Source organism: Platalea leucorodia (genome assembly GCF_965183815.1).
Source record: "Platalea leucorodia genome assembly, chromosome: 8".
Classification (NCBI taxonomy): domain Eukaryota; kingdom Metazoa; phylum Chordata; class Aves; order Pelecaniformes; family Threskiornithidae; genus Platalea; species Platalea leucorodia.
The window spans coordinates 19,307,500-19,330,636 of record NC_138830.1 but is presented as its reverse complement, the minus strand read 5'-3'; the positions used below and the strand labels follow the sequence as shown (position 1 = coordinate 19,330,636).

General features: G+C 39.1%; 1 protein-coding gene across 1 annotated transcript in view; it reads left to right on the top strand.

Moving 5' to 3' along the window:
* COL4A3 (collagen type IV alpha 3 chain) overlaps positions 1–18,691 on the top strand; it is a gene marked incomplete at both ends in the record, with an annotated part of 65,600 nt that extends 46,909 nt beyond the window's left edge. The window contains 19 exons of the mRNA XM_082319616.1: positions 51–220; positions 940–1,038; positions 4,476–4,565; positions 4,954–5,093; positions 6,157–6,283; positions 6,559–6,639; positions 7,621–7,719; positions 8,714–8,764; positions 9,822–10,007; positions 10,582–10,712; positions 11,155–11,227; positions 12,570–12,641; positions 12,758–12,877; positions 13,944–14,042; positions 14,634–14,846; positions 15,515–15,692; positions 16,728–16,842; positions 18,161–18,333; positions 18,607–18,691. Coding sequence (XP_082175742.1) covers positions 51–220; positions 940–1,038; positions 4,476–4,565; positions 4,954–5,093; positions 6,157–6,283; positions 6,559–6,639; positions 7,621–7,719; positions 8,714–8,764; positions 9,822–10,007; positions 10,582–10,712; positions 11,155–11,227; positions 12,570–12,641; positions 12,758–12,877; positions 13,944–14,042; positions 14,634–14,846; positions 15,515–15,692; positions 16,728–16,842; positions 18,161–18,333; positions 18,607–18,691 — 2,302 coding nt within the window. The remainder of the gene's footprint in view (positions 1–50; positions 221–939; positions 1,039–4,475; positions 4,566–4,953; positions 5,094–6,156; positions 6,284–6,558; positions 6,640–7,620; positions 7,720–8,713; positions 8,765–9,821; positions 10,008–10,581; positions 10,713–11,154; positions 11,228–12,569; positions 12,642–12,757; positions 12,878–13,943; positions 14,043–14,633; positions 14,847–15,514; positions 15,693–16,727; positions 16,843–18,160; positions 18,334–18,606) is intronic.
* Positions 18,692–23,137: the final 4,446 nt, after the last annotated feature.

Below are 23,137 nucleotides of genomic sequence, written 5' to 3'. Positions count from 1 at the left end.
CCCTTAAAGACAGAAGTTTCATTGCTTCCTTTATGCTATTGTCTAGTCAGGTTTCTTCAGAAAATTTCATTATATTTTCTTGCAGGTTCTTCTGGCTTCCCAGGACTAAAGGGAAGAAAAGGGTTTCTTGGAGCAAAAGGCGAACCAGGTGATAAAGGTTTTCCTGGACCATCTGAGACCTTGGTCAGTATTGGGACTAAAGGAGAACAAGGCTTAAAAGGTACACATTCATTGTTCTGTCATTAAAAACTGGTTAGGGTTGTCATCTATGTTGCAGTTCCAGTGGACTCTAAAACATGGAAGAAACTGACTACTGAGACTATTCACATGGCTTTCAAATAATTATTGCTGAACACTGTAACTGCCTTTTTAATTATGAGATAGTTGGGTATTACATTAAATATTTATTTCCATTTTAACAAGTCCATATTCCTTAAAAAAAATCTTATTGTAATGTCAAACCAGTATTAATATGTTAGTAGTACTAGGAGGCTTATATACATATATGCTATACATTCATGTTTTTACACATTTAGTAGCCCATGAGCACAGAAACGGGTGTGCTTACCAGCTAGATGCTGGATTGCAAAGAAATTGAGTCTCCTCAGAAATACTTGACTGTCAGAAGAATTCCTTTGTTTGCAATATTAATACAGACTCTCTATGTATGAGTTGAACGTGCTTAACTAATGCTGTCTGGCTTTTTGTGTAGACATTTTCCTATAGAAGCTTTCACAAACTTCGTTTTGTCTCCATATGAGAAATACAGAAGGCATTAACTGTGAGCTTGTGTCTTGCTTGTGTACGTTCACAGAGTGAAAATCTTATGCTCCACTTCTGCTTCATTAGTTTTAAGAGTTATAAAACTTTAAACTTTACATAAAACTTAGGATATAAGATGTTGTTTTGTAATACTTTTTTAATGAAACTTTGTGTTAGGAGTTCAAGGAAGAATGGGTCTAAGAGGAGAAAAAGGAGATGCTGGTGTGCAAGGTCCCCCAGGTCTTGATGGGCCTGAAGGAGTACCTGGTCTACCAGGTATGGAATATGTATATTGAAAATTACTGTATCTCATGGAAGGGAGAGATAATATTACCTCAGTGCTAGCACATAAACACGGCTCCAGCAGCAGCAGCACTACTGTGTTAATTCTCTGTATTAACTCTGAAGCTTTTCTGAGAATTTTGAAACCAAGAAATTTCAAAAGCTGCTATTTGAAAATCATAGCAGCTACCACCAAATGATTCTTTGTTTCCTTCCAAATACAGACCCGTTATGCAGGGAGAAAATTAGAAGGGCCAAAGTCCAACTGGAACTTAATCTGGTTACTGCTGTAGAAGACAATAAAAAAATGTTTCTACAAATACATGAGCAACAAAAGGAGAGCTAAAGAGAATATCCATCCTTTATCGGATGCAGGGGGACACGTAGTGACAAAGGACGAGGGAAAGGCTGAGGTACTTAATGCCTTCTTTGCCTCAGTCTTTAATAGTCAGACCAGTTGTTCTCCAGGCACTCAGCCCCCTGAGCTGGAAGACAGGGATGGGGAGCAGAATGAAGTCCCCATAATCCAAGGGGAAATGGTTAGCGATGTGCTATACCACTTAGACATGCACAAGTCTATGGGGCCAGATGGGATCCACCCAAGGGTACTGAGGGACCTGGCAGAAGTGCTAACCCAGCCCCTTCCCATCATCTGTCAGCAGTCCTGGCTAACCAGAGAGGTCCTGGTCAACTGGAGGTTAGCAAATGTGACGCCTGTCTACAAGAAGGGCCAGAAGGAGGATCTGGGGAGCTACAGCCCTGTCAGCCTGACCTCGGTGCCGGGGAAGGTTATGGAGCAGATCATCCTGAGTGCCATCATGTGGCATGTACAGGACAACCAGGGGATCAGGCCCAGTTAGTTTGGGTTTATGAAAGGCAGGTCCTGCTTGACTAACCTGATCTCCTTCTATGACAAGGCGACCTGCTTAGTGGATGAGGGAAAGGCTGTGGATGTTGTCTACGTGGACTTTAGTAAGGCCTTTGACACTATTTCCCACAGCATTCTGCTGCAGAAAGTGGCTGCTCGTGGCTTGGACGGGTGTACTCTTCACTGGGTAGAAAACTGGCTGGATGGCTGGGCCCAAAGAGTTGTGGTGAATGGAGTTAAATCCAGCTGGTGGCCGGTCACAAGTGGTGTTCGCCAGGGGTATTGGAGCCAGTCCAGTTTAATATCTTTATCAATGATCTAGATGAGGGGATCGAGTGCACCCTCAGTAGGTTTGCAGATTACACCAAGCTGGGCGGGAGTGTTGATCTCCTGGAGGGTAGGAAGGCCCTACAGAGGGACCTGGACAGGCTGGATCGATGGGCTGAGGCCAATTGCATGAGGTTCCACAAGGCTCAGTGCCAGGTCCTGCACTTGGGTCAGAACAACCCCATGCAACGCAACAGGCTTGGGGAAGAGTGGCTGGAGAGCTGCCTGGCTGAAAAGGACCTGGGGGTGTTGGTCGACAGCCGGCTGAATATGAGCCAGCAGTGTGCCCAGGTGGCCAGGAAGGCCAATGGCATCCTGGCTTGTATCAGGAATAGTGTGGCCAGCAGGACTAGGGGAGTGATCGTCCCCATGTACTCGGCACTGGTGAGGCTGCACCTCGAGTACTATGTTCGGTTTCGGGCCCCTCACTACAAGAAGGACACCGAGGTGCTGGAGCGTGTCCAAAGAAGGTCAATGAAGCTGGTGCAGGGTCTAGAGCACAAGTCTTAGGAGGAGCGGCTGAGGGAGCTGGGGTTGTTTAGCCTGGAGAAGAGGAGGCTGAGGGGAGACCTTATCTCTCTCTACAGCTACCTGAAAGGAGGCTGTAGCGAGGTGGGGGTTGGTCTCTTCTGCCAAGTAACAAGTGATAGGACGAGAGGAAATGGCCTCAAGTTGCCCCAGGGGAGGTTTAGCTTGGATATTAGGAAACATGTTTTCACTGAAAGGGTAGTCAGGCATTGGACCAGGGTGCCCAGGGAAGTGGTTGAGTCCCCATCCCTGGAGGTATTTAAAGGATGGGTAGATGTGGTGCTCGAGGACATGGTTTAGTGGTGGACTTGGCAGTGCTAGGTTAATGGTTGGACTTGATGATCTTAACGGTCTTTTCTAACCTAAACGATTCTATGATTCTATGATTGTTTGTGGTAATAAATAGAAAATACTACTAGATCCTGAATAATAGCTTTAAAATCTAAAAGCCAATGAGGCCAATGAATAAAAATTGGTACTTATAAAAGTGAAGTTTGAATTCCCAGTATTATTAACAAAAAAGTAAGAATTTTAAAATATGTACATTAGTTGTGCACAAAAATATTACAGAAGCTTTTTTTATTTCAGATTGATTCTGTTTCCCTTTTCAAAGCCTACATATTTGGCTTATATTTTGAAAGTTACCATACCTTCAATGAAAAACAGACTTAAAAAGAACCTGCATAACTTATAAACCTACCTAAGCCATTTCACAGTTTGGCTCTGCCATTACCGTAACCTCATACATAATAATCCATGTTGAACCTTGAATGAGACAATGCATCTGTTTTTTTTCAGGTTAATGCTAATAAAACATCTTTACTTCTCTGTATTCTCTATTTTTGATTCTTTGAAAGAACTTCTTTCTAGAAAACCATATGACACTATAATTATATACATAAAAATGGTGACAATTAGAAATAATTTTAAACTTGTAATCAAATGGCTCTTCTCATGATGGCAGTTATCTGTGCTATATGTCATTACAGCATCACTGCTATATTCTGTCATTAAGATCCCTTATAGTCATTGCAGTGTAGCCATCACAGGAAAAACTGCAGATGTTCCACTACTCCCTGGCTTTTTATGGAAGAAAATAAGACCTCACCTGCCTAAATCTTCAGGCATTGCTAGTGCCTTGGAATTTAGACATCTGGACGTTCTAGATGCAACTAGATCTTGTAGTTGTTAAACTGAATGCTAATTTAGCTAAAATAAGCTGAAGATAAGTGAGTAGGGGAAAAAGTGCCTAAGCCATATAAGAAAAAGCTCTTGAATATACTAGTTATGAGAAGTGCATAATGAGTAAGTAATAATGTGATTGTCACATGCCCAGAAACCAGACTGAACTCGGGGACAATGAAAGGAGAGTCCAGTGCGTAAATACAAATCCATGATCTTGATCAAATTTTGCAAAAGTGTATTTCAGTTGCTGCCCCTAAGTGCTGTGGTCACAAACCTTTATTTTAATGTTGATACATAAGATGCTTGTTATTTCCTTGACTTTCTGACAACAATGTTGATAATTTAATCTGTGTCTGGGGCAAGAGGAAGAATTATACTTTGGCTGCATGTTGATTTATAAAATAATAAGATGCCATGACAAGGTGGGTGGTAGGGGATTCTGTATTCATGACAGCTCTGCCAGCCAGCCAGCCAATGTCTAAAGCAAACACGTGAAGATGACACTTATTTCTTCATCTTGCAGGTGTCAAAGGATTTATGGGTCTTCCAGGGATTCCTGGAGGACAAGGATTCCCAGGTGCACCAGGAAACAAAGGGGACATGGGAATTCCAGGTCATTTTCTATCAAGTCATATTACAAATTCATAGAGCTGTATAGAAGCATTTGCACAGATCTGAGCAGTTACTGTAAACGCAGTACATAATACTTAAACTGGGATTTATTCTTTGCAATACGTATAGACTTCTCACCACCCCAGCATTTGCTTCACTTGCAGAATGCAGTTCTCCCTCTCTCTAAATGAAATATAACTTCTTTAATTTATATATTGTTACATGTAAGAAGCTCTTTTTAATGTGTTCAGAAATAAAACCACTGGCTGTGTAAATTACTTTAATGAAGAATGAATATCTGAATATACAAGCAGTAGTTCACAAAACACAAGGAGTGGTATGCAATTATGAACCTTTTAAGAATGGTATCAGTATCTGTATTTTTCCAGGTCCAAAAGGACAGAAAGGATCTCCAGGCTTTCCAGGACCATCAGGTGACCCTGGTCCACCAGGCTATGGTGGCTTTCCAGGTGACAAAGGAGACCCTGGGTACCCATCTCCTGGGCCTCCAGGAGAACCTGGTCCAAAGGTATAAAGGCAATGGAAGCATTGTCATATTAGGCAATAAGCAGAGCCTTTAACTATAAAAACAGAACAATGTGTAAGCACGAGCTGCAGAGCTTGCAAAGTAGCTAATTTGTTAGTGATAAGAAATATGGAAATCCTATTGTGTCATTACTCAGGAGAAATTTTTGAGTTCATTATATTTCATTTTTCTCTTGCTGGAAGAATTTCTTGTTTGTAAAGATGGAACATCTTGGAAATAACTTTGTTTCTGTAAAAGTTGCTAATCCATTAAGAACAAGGACTTGCACTTAAAAAGTCAGCAGTAGGAATACTTGTATGTTGAAAAGTATGGGAAAACATAATCTTAGCAAATGCAAAAGTTTTGTAATCTAAAATTGTACTGTTGGGTTTTGACAGTTGAGTAACATCGTTACACAAGATGAACTGTGTTTTTTCTCAGCAATATATATTACTGAACAAAATATATACTGCTATGAAAAAACAGTACCTGTTAGGTCAATTGTATACAGTTTTACTCCACATATTCTAATTGTTGAACAACTGGGAGTCTTTTTACATATGAGATTATCTGAAATACATGGTTGAGGCTGTAAACTGTACTATAACTCCTGCAATCTAAGTTATCTGTTTATTTTCTGTATTAGCTGGGTAGCCACAATGAGATTGCTGTCATGAAAGTCAGTGGGAATTCAAGGAAAAATATGCATTTCAGTATTTTGTGTAGCTGTATATCATGTAAGGAATGTACGTTTGGATCAAAAGAGGAGCTGTTAGAATAAAATTGAAGGGAAGCCTATGTGCCGGTGAAAACATCTGAAGACTGAAGTTGGTTTGTACAGATTAAAGAAAGATCTTTTTTTCTTAGCTATGTCTAAAGGATCAGTGGTATTATGAGAAGACCTCTTATTAGTCTGCTTTGATTTTTTTTGTCTGAAAATCGTAATGAACCATTATTACTTAACCTTTAAAATTACATATCATTTTTCTGTTGTTCAAATATGGAATGTAATGTATTTAATGTAACGTGATTCTTTACCTGTTTGTGTGCAACTGCTATTTCTCAGGGAGATCCAGGGCCCCCAGGAGTTTTGGGCAGCAAGGGAGAAAAAGGATCCCGAGGTCATCCAGGACATAAAGGAGTACCAGGACCACATGGGATCAGAGGGGAGACTGGAGGTGCAGGAATCCCAGGTATGTTTTGTTTTGGAGGGGTGGTGAGATGTTGACATGCTTCTAGAAGATAATTTCTCAATAAACTACACAGGGTGCTTGTGGGGTGGCACATTTATATTCATCTGCTGTAAACCTAAACAGCTCCTTTGTAGTCAGTGCAGCCGGGCTAGCTTACATCAGCTAGAGATCTTTCACAGCTGTTGAACGCAGAAATGATAGTGAAGTTCTCAGACTGAGTCTGGATCTAGTGATAATGCCTTTTATTCCTCTCCCACACTCTTCTCTTCTTACAGGGAACATTGGACCTCCTGGAGATATTGGTGCTAAAGGACGGCAGGGCCGTCCAGGACAACAGGGCATTACAGGCCCTCCTGGTATGGTATATAGCATCTCTCCCAAATCACTGCCCCCTGGTTTGTTATTTTCTTTGTAATGAGGCGGTTGATGTTGTTGTTCTGAGCTTTTTAGAATTGAACTGATGCAGTTGCAGTCTCTGTTTATGTTAGTTCGAGGCTTTGTTTACCTTCTCTGGTTCCAGCTAAGGTCTTTAACAGCCTGTTTTCAATGTTATCAGCTCAGCTGAGGCAAGAGGTTTTAATTTTGTTTCACTATTGTAAAGCATCTCAAGATGTGATAGCCATACAGTTGTAAGAAAGGCTTGTTCTCCCTCCTAAAAGAGAATAATAGATGAGGAGGAGAAGAAAATGAAGTAGAGTGGAAAGAGGGGACAGAGTTGCAGTTGTTTGTTAAAGCAACAGAAAAGATCAAACCATTCAAAATATATGTAAGGGGGAGTGTGTAAATATGCAGCAACAGAGAGCTATGCAATGCAGACTTTATTAAAGTGAGTGCTAGTAATTGTCTTCAAAAAGACCATTGAGTGCTCTTATATTCAGAGATCCTCATCAAAATGATGATGATGTGGTTTTGTAGACTTTAGTAAACTTGCACTGACTTAGCAGCAGAGTTAGCAAAGATCAGAACCTACTCTCTGTTTAGAGAAACCTTGAATTTGTAATAAAGCCAGGGAGAGAAACCACGCTGCCTGTATGGATTCCCACCAGCGTGAGTTAAATCGAAGACAGGGTCCTAAAATGTCTTTGAAAGACAAGAAGTTATTGCCTGTGAAAATCGGGGGGGGGTGGGGGGGGGGTGGTGTTAAATCCATCGAAGTCCAGTGAGCTCAATAAAAATTATATGCTGCTCTTTACAAATGTTTACATACCAACACAGTTACATCTATCTTTGAAGTAGCTGAACTAATTAAATTTTAGTAAAGGGGACTCATATCTTCTCCCTTTGAAATGCAAAATAGTAGAAGGGAAAATGATATTGTGGTCCATTATAACTTGCAGGTGCTGTTGGAGACCCGGGAAAAACTGGACCTGTTGGTGAAAGAGGTAATCAAGGTCAGGATGGTATGCCTGGTCCCCCAGGAGTAAAGGGAGAACCAGGTAATACCAGTGAAATATTTTCATTCTATTTTACAATTGTTTTTTTCCCTAGTTAAATTGACAAGGATTATTTGGGAAGGATTAATAAGGAGCTTCTGTGGAGCCAAAGATAAGTTTATAAGTAGAAGGATTTTCAGACTTACATAATTCACAGGTGTTTCTATGTAATTGTTGTACATGCTGTTAACAACCCAAATGCATATGTTACTGCTCTATTATACATGTGATTTGTAATAACTTCCCCTAGAAATGTTAATGTCTGCAAGAGCCAAAGTATTGCTGTTAACAGTTCTTACGTGTTTAATCTCAAAGAGATGAAAAGAACCAAAATCCTTTTAAAGGAGTCTCCTTTCTTATGAGGAAATAAGATAAAAGGAATCGCAGTATTTACTTACATGAATAGTGAAGTTTTCCATGACCTGACCGTTGGGTTGTAAATCTTTCGTTTAAATGTCACTCCTGATGTCATCAAGGTCCACAGATAGATTTCATCCTCTACTGAATTCTGACAGAAAGCGTTTTCATATTTTACAGTGAAAACGTTTCTTTGCATGTTAGTATAAAGAGGATGCTGAGAAGGCATTCTTAGTATTTACTAAGTTTTTTTCATATTAAGTTTGAAGTAATCACTGTTAATATATTTTCTTTTTTAGGTTTTTACACTTCTCCTTTATTTTTCTTAGTAACTAACTAAAATGCAGAATTTTCTTCTTTTTTTTTTTTTTACTGAAAAAAGACAAAGCGTATTATTGTAGAATGTACCTCAAATATGATTGACCAATAAGAGTTCCTACTATAAAGAAAAACTTAAAAAATTAATTTGTATTTCTGGATAGAAGAAATGTAAAATATAATTTACTGGTTATTTCCATATAACTAAAATTTATGTTTTGATTCAGTGAATTGTGAAGAAATGTATGAAATATTAGACAGCTATGGTGTTTTCTAACAATTATTCAGGACTTTGAGTATAACATGACCTAATATTTTATAGGAGCACCAGGGAGAGGAATCCCTGGCCTTCGAGGTATTCCTGGTCATAGAGGTGAGTTGTCTTTTCAGAAAGCAAAAGCTTATTTTTTAAGTACCAGAACCACCATCATCATCATCATCTTTAAGTTGTCTCCTGCTTTTGGATGCTTGCAATGGCACTAAAAGTGTCAGAGGAGATCAAGAGTGATTCTGTGCTTTTGATCAATGATTTGGTGCTATATATTAAATATCAAGAGGTCTTGCTTGTAAAGTTAAGACTATTGTAAAGGGAAAATGAAGAAGCTAACTTATATGGTTTTGTAAAGGTGATATACACATTCTAGAGCTTTTGAAATTTTATTTTGATGCATAATTTGATTAACAGTATATTCTAATGAAAACAGATGATGCTGCTGAATACTAAGCATACTGTAAGAAAGCTACAGTGATTGCATTTTAATTTTGTTCATCTCCCCTTTTATATTGATGAACAGCTGACTGAGGGGGCTCTTCCCTTTTTTTAGGTTTTGCATTGTATTTCTGGTACTGGTAGAAATCCATTGATTTGCCTTACTTTAAAAAAGAAATTCTCTCTTCATCCTCTCCATGTGTAGATCACACACTCTAAGAGCAACCTTAGAACAATACCCTTTTGGAGCAGTCTCTTATTTATGGTACTTATATTGATGCTTTTAGCTGGAATTTAGTTCAAAAAGATTTGCCAGTTTTGATGTTCAAAGAAGCATTTCTTCTACTCATGCTTCAGTAAACATTCCCTGCTCTGGTCTTTCTACCCTCCTCTCAAGTTTATTCCTTTGTATGAGCAATCTCTGAAGTGGAGGGTGTTTTTCTCTTTTTTTTTTTTTTTTTTACTAAAAAAAAGAGAGAGAGAGAGAGACAAAAAAGAAGAAAAAAGAGTGGCGTGTACACTACCTTGCAGTGAGTCCTGTCTTCTCACAACTATTTTGCTTTACAGTAGCAAGGTGGCTTTGGGGACTTCTCCATACAAAAAAAAAAAAAAAAAAAAAAAGGCTGAATTCTACCTTTGTGGTATTGTAAATGCACGTATTCTGTGTAGTCATCTTACCATCTTGACAGCTCTCCCCATATGTAATACTTACACTTTGCAGGAATCAAAGGGGACATGGGACTGCCTGGCTTTCCTGGGCCACCAGGTATAAAAGGTCATCAGGGTGATCAAGGACCCATTGGACCTCCTGGCTTGGTGGGGTTACCTGGATTTCAAGGTGCAACAGGCATGGCAATTCCTGGCCAAAAAGGGAACAGAGGTATTGCTGGTGCAGATGGAAGACCAGGTGTGTTGTTATAAATCCTTATTTATCTGAAATGATATACTGATAATTGAAAGCAGAATTCAGCCTGTCCAGAACTCAAGGTTGAAAGGGGTCTTCCCCCAAGACAGCTTCATAATTAAACAGGTAGTTCCTTTACCAGTTAATGCAATGTTGCCACTGCAAATACTGTGATGGTCTGTGCAGTATGATGTAAATTAAAATAACATTAAGCTTTGCAGTCCACTCAATTGCATTATTTTGCTTTCTTCCCATACAGTCGGTAGGGCAGCTGAGATCCAAGTTTAAAGAAGTGAGATAGCATGAGTGTGATTACAGGCGTAACTACAACTGGAGGATATTAAAAAAACTGTAGTGCCATAGAGTACTGCAAGAACTCAGCTCTGATCTCAGATTAAATTAGGAGGCTAGGAAGAATGAGTTGATTTTTTTAAAAATGGGTATATTTTCTTGGGAATCACTGAGGTGGTAAACACAAGTACCCTTATAGAGTCATTGAATATTGTACTGCATTGTATGTAATGTATGTAAAATGTTGTTGGCAGTAGTCTGTACTTACTCTGATGTTTCTGTACAGGTGCTCCTGGTTTTCCAGGGCCTCCTGGTCTTCCCACTTCCAGCATTAAAGGAAGCAAAGGTGTTAGAGGGGCAGATGGCATACCAGGGCCAACAGGCCCAGCCGGCGACATTGGTCCTCCTGGTCCAAAAGTCAGTGAAAGGAATATTGCTTGTTTCTTACTCCATTGTTAATTTTGTTCTTACCATGAAAATAACACCCAGGACAATTTAAAAAGAAAAAACAAAACCAAAAAACAACAACAACAAAAGAACCTCACATCCTCCCCAAAAAAACTTGTAGTAGAGGAAAGATATTAAAATGGATATGAAAAGCAGTTTTTATGGACTTAAGTGGACCAAAAAGAAATTATTGAGAATTTATTGAGAATGTCGTTTCCTTGGCTGTTCCGTATTACAGAATAATGTTAACAATGACATGACTATTTCTAACATGCTCACAAATGGAGCAGATAATTTAGTTGTAGCATGTTCTGTGAACGTAATGCTTTGAATATTCTGAACAAAAACAAAATGTACTTCATAGCGTGCAGATGCTGCTTCCTGTTTATTATTGGTATTATCTGATTTGCAGGGAATAGAAGGTCGATCAGGTTATCCTGGTGCCAGAGGGGACCCTGGATTTCCTGGATTCCCAGGTGTAAAAGGTATTAGTGTATTTATTACATACATGTCTGTGTGCCAAATACAATCATTTACATGTTGTGTTGTAATAGTATGTGTGTAATAGTACTGGGTGTGGTCCTAGAGACATGACGTTTTTCCATCAAGAGCAGGGTGTACGTCAGCTATAAATGAAAGCGTTACACTGAGAGAGCATTTTGTTTGAGTTAGATGCTATGGGTATGTTAAAGTGAGGAAGGGCTGAAACCTCAATGGCCTCCATTCCGGGCAAATTCAAAACAAGTTTGTCCTTAGTGACTAATAACGTGTAAGGACTTTGGGACTGAGTCTGCTAATCAGAAATACCACACCACTGCTAGAAGATGTGAATTTTTAGCAACCTTTAGCTACAGAACTCAAGAACATTTAATCATAATTACAACACAGAGCACTGGGTCCTCTGTTTGCCATAAGAATAGTCCCAATTATAATCTAATTTACCAGTTTATCAGCAGACGAACTGTTAAATGTATTGGCTTCATTAATTTCATATTCCTGAGGGTTAGCTGGATCAGTAGCTGGCTAAAAATCCTTTTAATTTAAACACTTTTTTAGTGATTTAAATCTGATATAGGTCTGCATTACTCCAATATTCTCATTTTTCCATTGCATGATTTACAGTGACGCAAAATTGTCATTACCTGTTTAACCTACTGGTTTGTGTTCCATGCTAATTATTGTGTATTTTAAATCTGTTCTAATTTGACAAGTCACTGTACAGACAGTAATTACACTTTCTTAAGCAAAAAGCTCTCATTTCGTGGCATAGTCAGTCAAATCTCCTGACTTTATGATAAAAATACTTTTTTTTGGTTGTTTTTTTTTTTATTTCCAGCAGAGCTGTGGAAAGTAATATTCACAGTATTTTGCACAGTGAAAAGAATTGCTTATTAAGTTTCAAATACTTGAAAAACTATACAACCCTCTTAACAGCCATCTGCATAACTGACAGTAGTGTTTACAGGGAGTTGAACTGCACAGCATCACTGAAGGCAGCGCTTGACCTGCAAACTCAGTGACAAAAACACATTAAGATAAAAAGGACATCTAAAGTTGAGATTTTAAGCTAGGTTTATGGGACCAGCCATTATATGAAGATAGGCATGGAAATATCTTCTTATAAACTGACTGCACTTGGCCTATAAATTATACAGTAACAGCAAAGATGTAGAAGTCCACTTTCAAATTTCAAATGAGTCTGCAGGCTGTGTTACTCTTTGGGAAGGTTGCATGGATCATGCAGGACTCTTAAACAAGCCTCTGAAACTTTGACAGTTGTTTTGACATTTTAAACCAGACAGACCTATCTCCAATCTTCTTTTTTAGGAGAAAAGGGTAATCAAGGACCCCCTGGACCACAAGGTGCAGAAGGGCCAAGGGGACCAAAGGGCCAGCATGGTAACCAACCCTTCTCATTCCAATACGAGCTGACTTAGGTTGATTTGTTTGTTTTGTAGTTTGCTTGCTTTCTTTTAATATAAAGCAATAGCTCTTTGTTATATTTTTGCTGCTAGGTCCACCTGGAGTGCCTGGGAGAATATTCTCCATCCCAGGAAGCAAAGGTCCTCCTGGACTTCCAGGAATCCCAGGAACACCAGGTGATCAAGGAATTCAAGGGATTCCTGGACTACAAGGTGGTTTATATTTTTATCTCTGTACATGTTTGTGTGTGCTGCTTAGTAGAACATTTTGGTTTGGTGGGAAAACATGCTTCTGCATAGAAAATTGACATGTCTTTAAAAATACCTCTCCGTATTTTAAAAACAGCTCTTTGTACCTTGTTAACAACCTTGTATTTATAACCTGTCCCATTCCATCTGCCCTCCACCCTCGCAGTCAGTGAGCGAGCAAGTTTCTCCCTCAACATAAGCCTAAGAAAAATAATGGAATAAAAAGTAAACCTGGATCAAAACATTCACCATTTTCATACAACCAGAAACAGGCTCAGGATGTTTATCATTTTGCGGGGGGAAAACACCACACGTAATAGAAGTACTCTAGATGTGCTACAAGGTGATTGTGTCTGTCATAGCCTGGGGGTGGGAAGGGAAAGGAGAGGCTGGCTACTTCTCCATTGGCACTAGAAGTGAAGCCTGCCATGGCTGTGAGGAATTGAGGAAGCAAGGAGTGGGTAGGATGAGGTTAATGTGCAGTGGGTACTTGGCCACCCTTCTCAATACTACAGCTTTCCACCTCAGGAAGGGAGCTCCTCAGGGGGGCAGGCTTGCCAGAAGGCGTGCCCCACTCAGGAATGACAGTTGCCTCCAGCATAACAAAGCAGGCACTAAAGAATTGTTCTTTCACACTTTCCTTAAAATTGTTTTACAAGGGAGCTGCATTATCTGCAGGATTACAAACCGTGACCAAGATGATTATGGCCTGTTACTATATTTTTGAAATATTTCTATAGTATGACACATGCTAAAAGAAAAAGCTATTTGCTTTGGTTTCTGTAAACATTTTCTTATGAGAATAATATTTTCCTGCAATACATTCAATATTTTCTTGTAATCTTCCTGAGAGGAAATATGGTGACAGTAACACTACAGACAGTCTTAAAACTTAGTAAATTAATGCTGATGTTTTTATTCTAATGCAGCTACATTTAGGTGGGGATTTTAACTTAATTCATTAACAGTTATTAAAATCTAGAATAACTACTGCTATATGATTCTGGTTTTTTTCTTGATTAAAATTTAGGACCTAAAGGAGTAAAAGGTCTACCAGGAAGTTTTGGTCATCCAGGTCGACCAGGACTGCCTGGTCCAAAAGGAGACAGGGGATTTCCGGGACAAAGAGGTACAGGGAAGCAGACATCTCTGTTTGACTGCTACTACTGAATTTACAGATGAACTGTATTCCTGATTTCTGTAAATCCTTCCTCTTGCATGTATCGAGATTTTGTAACATTTACAGTAGTTTTAGGGACACAAGCACATGTAAGCACATTCTTAGCTTTTAACAGATGCATGTTCACAACTGAAATAATAATTTACAAAAATATGCCTCGACTGTGCTCCTCTGTTATTAATCACATTTATTTATCCACTTGAGATCCCTAGGTGTCAGTGTGCCTTTTTATGACATCAAAATAGAACTAAATATTTTTATTTAGTCACCATAAAATGTTTTTACTTTACAACTTTTTTAGTAAAAATGGCCATGGTTCTTTAAAATACCTCACTATTCCATGAAACCATGCAATGTAAAGCTCCCTGAGCTTGGTCTGAAGGAGTTAATACACCTAGCAACAAATACTACCAATGTTCAAGTTGTATCTTCTTATTGATAATTTTTTTGTTAGTTTTCAAGTGGTTCCACTAATTTAAACGAAGTAAAAATTCAAACAAAATGATAATATTTGCAGTCATGTTTCTTTCCCCTCCACAGGACCACCTGGACTGATTGGCTTTCCAGGTCTACAGGGGTTACCTGGATCACCAGGTACTATTATTGCTGGTCCAACAAGAAGAGGTTTTATCTTTACCCGGCATAGTCAATCAACGAAGATTCCTTCATGCCCTCATGGGACATCACAGATCTATGTCGGCTATTCGCTGCTTTTTGTACAAGGAAATGAACGAGCACATGGACAAGATCTTGGTACTGTCTTGATAAAAATTTCCAGATCGTTTTGTTTAGAGTCCAACAATGCTAAGTTGTCATGAAACCAAACTCACAGTTAAGTGTCCGAGATGAACACTGGTTTCAACCATCAGTCTCCAGCGTTGTCTGCTGCTCCGAGTCAATTCAGGAATTGTGGCTTGAAAGACGCCTTTCCTTCCTGCACTCCTATATTCCTTTTTGCTATTCCTAGACATTTTTGAGGAGGAATTCAGTTACCTATGGATAGATGTGTAGTACAAATGTTCACAGTATCTGCACAGGGCTGACAGTAACAACACAGGATCTGAGGGAGAATCTTGCTTTTTTGGAGACCAAATGGGATGCTTTAGGGTGTCAAAAATGGCACCAGAAACTTTTGTTTAAGCAGCTGAATCCCTGCCACTGTGTCAAGGACCAATGCCATTCAAGAAGATATTATTTTAACAGATTTTGTTCTTAGCCTTTTTTTTTATATACGTATTTTTATGTATACCATAAGCATTTTGCTTTTGGATAATTCCAAAATAAGTACAGACACTTCTCTCTTTATAGTTACCAACTGTTTTAATTCTCACTATAGTAGACTGGATGCCATCATGTGTCTCTTCTGTTTGCTACACTAAATATAAGCTCCTGTCACAAACCTCTCCTCTTTTGTCTTTTAGGAACAGCTGGTAGCTGCTTGCAGAGATTTACCACCATGCCATTCTTATTCTGTAACACCAATGATGTTTGTAGTTTTGCTTCTCGCAATGACTATTCATACTGGCTGTCAACTGCAGCAGTAATGCCAGTAGACATGGCACCGATTTCTGGCAGGGCACTAGAGCCCCATATAAGCAGGTAAGAGTATAAGAATTTTAGCTTTTCTGGCCTGGAACCACAAAGACATCATAAATTGTTTTGAATGGCAAATCTTGGGCAAAGACACTGTTTTTAACCACCTTATTTTTGATTACTCACCTGAGCATGTCAGATATTCAGTGATACTCTAAAAAAAGATTAAAGCTAGGGTCCCACCACAGGGCTTAATCTGCGTAGCTGGCATGCGAAGATGGCACACAATCCTACTGATTGCAGTGATATTTTTTTAAAAAAACTTATTGTTGTGTATATCAGAGGCAGACTAAAAATAAAGACAGCTTCATTATTTGGAATACAATACAAATCAAGTTCTGCTTTCAATTATGTGTGATACATTTACTGTAGTTGTACTACAGTGTACATCTGCTGTAGTGGTGAAGAACATTGTAAGCTGGGGCTGAAGGTTCTCTGCTATGAAACACCCTTGTGCAAATGTGGCTCTTTCTAGTTCCTTTAGAACGGCTGAGATCGGTGAAGAGCATCTTAAGAGGAAAAGCTCTAAAAGCATGAAAGAAAGTGGTAAAATCAAAGATGGGAAGGCAAGCTTTGCAATTCATCTTCCAGCCTCCCCTACCCAGTTGTTGCAATCTAGTAGCTCAGCTTCGTAGTTTCTTCATTTAGGAAATAAAGATTACTTTTTCTAATCTTAGCAAATAAAGGTACAGAACTTCGATCTAAACCATAGCAATGTAAAGTAGCGAGCACATGAAGAAGGTAAAATTTACCTTGTTACTTCAGTAAAGGCAAAATTAGGAAGCTCAAATGTTCTGGGACTAATTCCCATCTTATACCAATTTTTGTCTGGTGTTACTAGTCGAGGTTGCAAAGCAATTGCAAAGCAGGGTATTTGGGTTACCTTCAATTTACTTATCTCCTCATTAAACGGAGAAAACCTGTGTGAGTTGTAACATGTATAGTAAGCCCTGCCATTAGGTAGCTGTTATCCTAGAAGATAGAATTTTTGTATGTTTTCCCTCATACCTGCACTGAATGCACATGTGTTTCTTCGTACAGGTGTGTTGTCTGTGAAGGAGCTGCGATGGTAATAGCAGTTCACAGCCAAACAACTGTAGTTCCTGCATGTCCAGAAGGCTGGATGTCTCTCTGGAAGGGTTTTTCTTTTGTTATGGTAAGGATATAAAGACTTGAATTATTAATTCTATGTCCCCTCACTTTCATTGGCATTTTCATCTGCTCATACCTCATTTGTTAATTAAGAATTGTTAAATACTTTCTTTTCCTTTGCCAAGAAGTAGACAATAATTCTATGAACTCTTACTCAATGCCAGAAGCATAGGGACAACTATTCTGATCTGTCCTTAAAAATAGGTGGCAGGAAGAAATGGGGAAAGATGAAAGGAGAACCATAGGATTTTAGTCTGACAAAAATAACTTCATGCTCTCATTTTCACATGTCATGCTAAGATCTAGGAAACAGGTTTGGGGAGTGGAGTGATTAAACCAGTCCTGACCACAAATACACAGAAATAACTGACCCACTTCCATGTCAGGCAGTTCTCTTATAAAAATCAGATCTTGGGGCTGGACTCCACAGAAAGCTAAAATCAAAACAAATGCAGCACACTGTGTACGAATGACTGCCTTAGCAATTTTGATGCCATAACAAGAGATGAGTGAAGAAAGTTCATAATGTGCCTGCAAAGTGAGAACTGATTATGGGAATAAGGGTGTATCTATACGAGGGGACACAGCACTTCATCTTTGTTATCCATGCCTGTGGGATGTCATAGGGATGCCAGCAAATGAGGGTAAAAGACGGAATTAAGACTCCCTCTTTTTTTGCATGACGTAAAGTCCTTTTAGGTCTAATGTGAAATTTGTTGTCTCTCTTGGGATTTGGCCCTAAGTAGTGGTAGTAATAATAATCTTGGAAAAGAATAAGAGCATTTTTGCAGCATCTGGTTAAAATCATTTGCTTGTTTCCAACATCAGCAAATTTAAATGGTATCTTCTAGACAATTCTCTACTGTCACAAATTATTTTAGAGCTATTTTTACAATCATTTACCAATATCAGAGAAGGAAAATGCCTTCTTTGCTTTCTGTGTTTGGAGAAGCAATCGATGCAAAAAAAAATATGAGCACACACAAAATAGGGGATTTGGCTTATTTGTAATTCAGTTACTGTAGTCCTCAACTGGACAGAAGCCAGCTACTTTCTAGTCTTTGTACTGGTTACAGTTTCATGCCTTTTCATGGAGCAGAAAAAGGCCTTTGCAGGGACTTAAGAAATGCCATAACTGTGCTTGAATTAAGGCTTCTGTGCTTCAGTAGAAGTTTGATAAAACTAATCTGTGTTCATTTTGTTTTGTCCAAGATATACCACAGAACATATGGTATGTTTTAGAAGGAGATTTTCTTTTTTTGCCTGCAGTTTACTAAAAGCTGATGGACAAGTTCTCATAAAAAATGTATTGGTGGTTACAGTATACAAGTGCCGGCTCAGAAGCTTCTGGCCAAGCATTGGCATCTCCTGGATCTTGTTTGGAAGAATTTCGAGCCATCCCATTCATAGAGTGCCATGGCAGGGGAACATGCAACTATTACACAAATTCCTACAGCTTCTGGTTGGCATCGTTAAATCCAAGAAGAATGTTCAGGTAAACTGTACTTCCCTGCATCCATACGCATCACATCCATGCTGCAAGTACCTGAGGAGACAATAACCGCCTGCATAACATGTGGGGGCTTCCCTAGTAATTTCCCTCAGTTTAGACATCCCCCTTTGTTAGGTTTAGGGTCATTCTGTAGCACAAAGATGCCTTAAGTAAGCCAAGGATTTCAATGTTGTTGTCAATAATTCCATGTCCAAAGTTTCATCATCTCCCCTGTTTTTTAAAGAAAAAAGTAAATGTTTGTTTTCTTTGATTTAGGAAACCTCTGTCACAGACTTTGAAAGCAGGAGAACTGGAAAATATCATCAGCCGTTGTCAGGTCTGCATGAAGAGACCAGTCTAAACAGTGACCGCTCGTGATGGAACGTGAAACTCTGCTTTTATTACAAAGAATTGCCTAACTCTGAAGAGCTATAATTTATTAAAGTCCAGCTGCATCTGGAAAGAAAATTATAAATTGCCAGTGCAGCACTGTGGTGAGGTAGGGCAACAGTTTGACTTTTGTCTTTGGCAAATGACAAAGCACTTTGTTGGAGAAAGCTTGTAATGGCAGTCTGCAGGGGCTTCTGCTGAACTGTGTCATTTCTAAGCTGCATCTTCATGATAAAACTATGGCATCGCCAGATCTTTAATGAAAGACATTAATGCTGCCTTGTGTCATGTGCTTTTCAAACCACAAGACAAACTAAATGCTCTAATACCAGCTTACGTATGTTCAGTGTTCAAAGTGGATATAATTTAAGATGAAAATCTGGCACTTACGAGAGAAAGGGTTAATAGGAAATATTTTCAGTGCACTTTTAAATATATAATGATTCATTTGGGGTTGTTTTGCTTTGGTTTTCTCGGCTAATAAACAAGTATCTCCCCACTTACCTCACCCTTCCTCTGGCTGGCAAAGAGGAATACAGTCTTCTTTGTATCACTGCAATAATAATGGTTCTTGACTAGCCAGAAAGGGAGCTCCATCATGCACGGGGCAGGCAGGGCAGTGCTGACATGCACTAGCTGTGTTCTCCAGAGTGACTACAGCTAAGGGCTGACTAATTGAAAGTCTTGGGAAGTTCTCATTAGGTTCCATGGCTTTTGACAGAGATCATGAGATCTTTCAAATTCTTGAAGCGTTGACAGTATTGGGCCTCTATTATGATCACACGCTTTTATCTCTACTGAGGAACAACAATTTAGCATATCATAATTTGGGATTTTGATGGAATTAACAATTACTCTCTGGCTCAAGGGCTCCCATGGCGTAATTGGGTTATCACACACCCATCAGGATGTGATCTATTTTATTTTTAAAAGATAACAAAAAATATAATGTTCACATTTTATAATATTCCATATTTACATGTTTTTCACCGAATATATTCTGTATTTAAATATTTATCACACATTTCTGCAAATGAAACTATTTATTCCATCCAGTTAAATGCATGCATCCAAAATTTTAAAAAGACTGATATTTAAATTGTACCATCTGAGCACTGACTTATACAAGAGAATCCAACTGTAAATGAACATAAATACTTGAAAAGCACTTTCATTTACTCATATAACTTATATAAAATTGTAGCTCTGAGGGGTTTTTTTTGTATTTATAACATTGCACTTGCGAGGCTATTTAAAATTGTAATGTTAACATTTAAAATGTTAATATTTTTTAATACTTGCACAATCTATCAGAATTCCAGTATTTAGTGTTACAGAAGAAGCCTAATTCATCTGAATAGTTCTGTAAATCCATCATTTTAAATGTAGGGTCTAGCAATTCATTGAAATAACCAAGATTTCTCATTTAGATCTTTTTTTAAGCCAGTGAAATTTTATATTGTTTCTGTTAAAATACTTGCATTGTGTTTGTCTGACTGTTTGAATTTTCAGTGTTAACCTAACTAAGAAAAAGTTTCATCTGTGTTTCATGCCAGTATCTTCTGATGGAGCTAATGTGAAGATACCATTTACATGAACTGAATGGGTATTTTAAAAATTAGTGTTTGCTTGAACAGTCATAGTACTTCTGTTTGCAAGGTATAATTGTGAATTTGCAGGGTTTTATGAAGAATCTCTATGCAGATGCACTACTGATAAGATGGTATTAATGTCAAGTTAATATTTAGTCTTCCATTTGAACCAGGTTTGGGGATGGGGGGGTGTTTCCTTAAAACAATCACATACTATTTTTTTTCCATGAACTCTGAAGTTTGCTTTAAATATTCAAAGATAAAATCCACACCTGTTGCTTGTTAGGTTGTTGGTTTTTTCAGGGTGGTTTTTTTTTTCCCATTAAGGCTCATTACAGTCACCCAAAGGCATTGTATACTGTATACAATGGATGACTCTCAAGACCCTCACGTAAAATTGCTAGTAAAATGCAGAAAGTAAGTACCTGAGGTTGAAGTCTGCTGGAAATGGTCAGTAGAGGATAATGTGTAAGGAGAAGGGAATGGGTTGTGGTTTTAAAGTCCAAAGGTAAGTTACAAAGAGTTATGTCTGATAGTATAGCACATGACTGGAAGTTATGCCTTGTTCCCAGTTTTGGATTCCACTGCTCGCTTATTGTGTGGCCTTCAACAAGATACTTAAAGATTTTCATAAATAGCTTCAGATTTTGAGTGCTCAAACTCAGTCTATCTTTCAAAAGCATGAAACACAACTGCAGGGATACATATGTTCGTCAAGCCCAGCATAATACAAGCTGGACACTGAAAATCAAAGAAAAACTTGAAAAAAAGTTGATCTTCTCTCTGCACATGCAGATCATTTTACTTCCCTGCTGCTAGTGATTGTTGTGAGGATTAGTTAACTCATGTCTGTAAAGGGTTTGAGAGCCTCAACTGGAAAGTGCTGAAGAGGTGCAAGGTGTTAACATATTGTACTGAAAGAATGGAAGCATGAGAAATCAGAAATAATGAGCAAATGGGGGGTGGGGGGTGGGAGCAAACCTTCTAAATACAGCCAAATAAAAATATTTTGACTAAATAAAAGACCCATTTCACTTGGTTTTTTTGTTCTTCCCAGTGCTAATGATCTTTTCTGCTACCTACGCATAATATTATTTACCAAAAAAAAAAAAAAAAGTGCATCCAAGTTCCATCCCGGGCCTTGCCTGAGCTCTGCTGTAGGTGGGCTTGTGCCCAGCCCTCTCCCCTGCTGCTCCCAACTTCTTCACTTGCTTTTGACCTGGCATCTGACTTGTCACCTTGCATTTGCCTGATGGTTGCTGGACAGTCAACAGAACCTTGTACTGTCGCCAGCCCAGCTCCGTGTTGCTGTGCCCAGTATGGTGGGGCAGTGGGTGCCCTTGTTGGAGATCACTGCTCTGCCTAGGCTGGGGGTCTCTTCTTCCGTGGAAGGAAGCCGCTCTTGCAGCTCACTGACAAACACTCACAGCTTGCCTAGGGAACCACTGTAACTCCAGGTTCAAGAAAGGAAAGGACTGGCCACCAAGGAAGCCAAAACCTGTAAAAACTAGAAAAGAGTAGGACTTGTAGTGTACAAGTAGTACCCAGAGGTATTCTGTAAGTGCGCACAGACAGACAAACAAGCATATTATGTGCAACATAAAGAACAGGACAATCACTGAACAAGAAAATCAAGGATATCTGCAGAGAGATCTGAAAACTGTCAAAATTATTTGTGCTAGGAATTCTACATAATGAAAAAAGGGAAAGAGCATCCTGAAAGGGATGAGGGTACAGTTAGGGTACAGCCTGACGTAATTCTTTTTGAGATCTGGCAGAATACACGGGGCCTGGACGGGCTGATGTAGTCATGATCTACTAGTGGTAATTCATAACATGATACTACACTAGAAGTCGCCACCAGGGCTCTTCTGAAGAATTTCCTGTGGATTAGAAGCAGCCAGGTAACCAGTCTGTGGCTGCTTTTATTGTGTGACCGCTCAATTTATGAACAACAATCATATATTCAATGGACTAAACATAGTTAAATAATTGATCTCAACATAAAATCATATATGGGGAATCACAGGAGAAGGACTGTATTTCTAGTGTGCTTCAAGAACCAGTTTTAGACTTTTTCTAGTTTTTCTTTTTAAAGACTAAATCCCTATTCGTAGTTTGTAAATCTTAGAGCCTGGAGGCGTGGTAAAACTGAGAGGACTCTCCTACAGAATGGTGGGGATTGCCTGGGAAGATGTGCTTAGGCCAACAATTTGCGTTTCAAGGAGGCCAAATGTAAGATCATATACCTAAAGGCAAATAATGCATATTTCCCAACATTATACAGCTTTTATTTTTATCTAGTAAGAGATCATATTTCAGACCACTTGCCTCTGTAAAACAGTGTTGTTGCTATTTCTAAAGCACTGAATTAGCACGTTGTGGGCCTCGGATCAATATATGCTTCAATACTTCTGGCATTGCTACTCATTTTGACCTCTAAAACATTATTGTGACCATAAATCAAAATATAGGGAAAGCTCAGAAGCTACTTTCCTCTCTTTAAAAATATCACCTGCTGTATATAATAGCATTTCATTTTATTTTTCCATATGGAATTGGAAAATCGATAGTTGGTTACACCACCAGGAACAGCTGCTCTTAGGCAGGCTATGCTGTGAGCGAGAGCCCGCGTCAGGACGGGTCACCTCACGGGGACCAAGCAGTGTCCTACCCACCCACGGCGATGGTGCCCGGCCGCTCAGAGCTGCCGAGCCCGCTGGGCCTCAGCGGGGCAGAAACGGATGGCTCCGCCAGCCACATCTGCTGACAAACTTTGTGCAGTGCTAATGGGGTGGTGACTGACGTAGGAAAGACACCGTTTA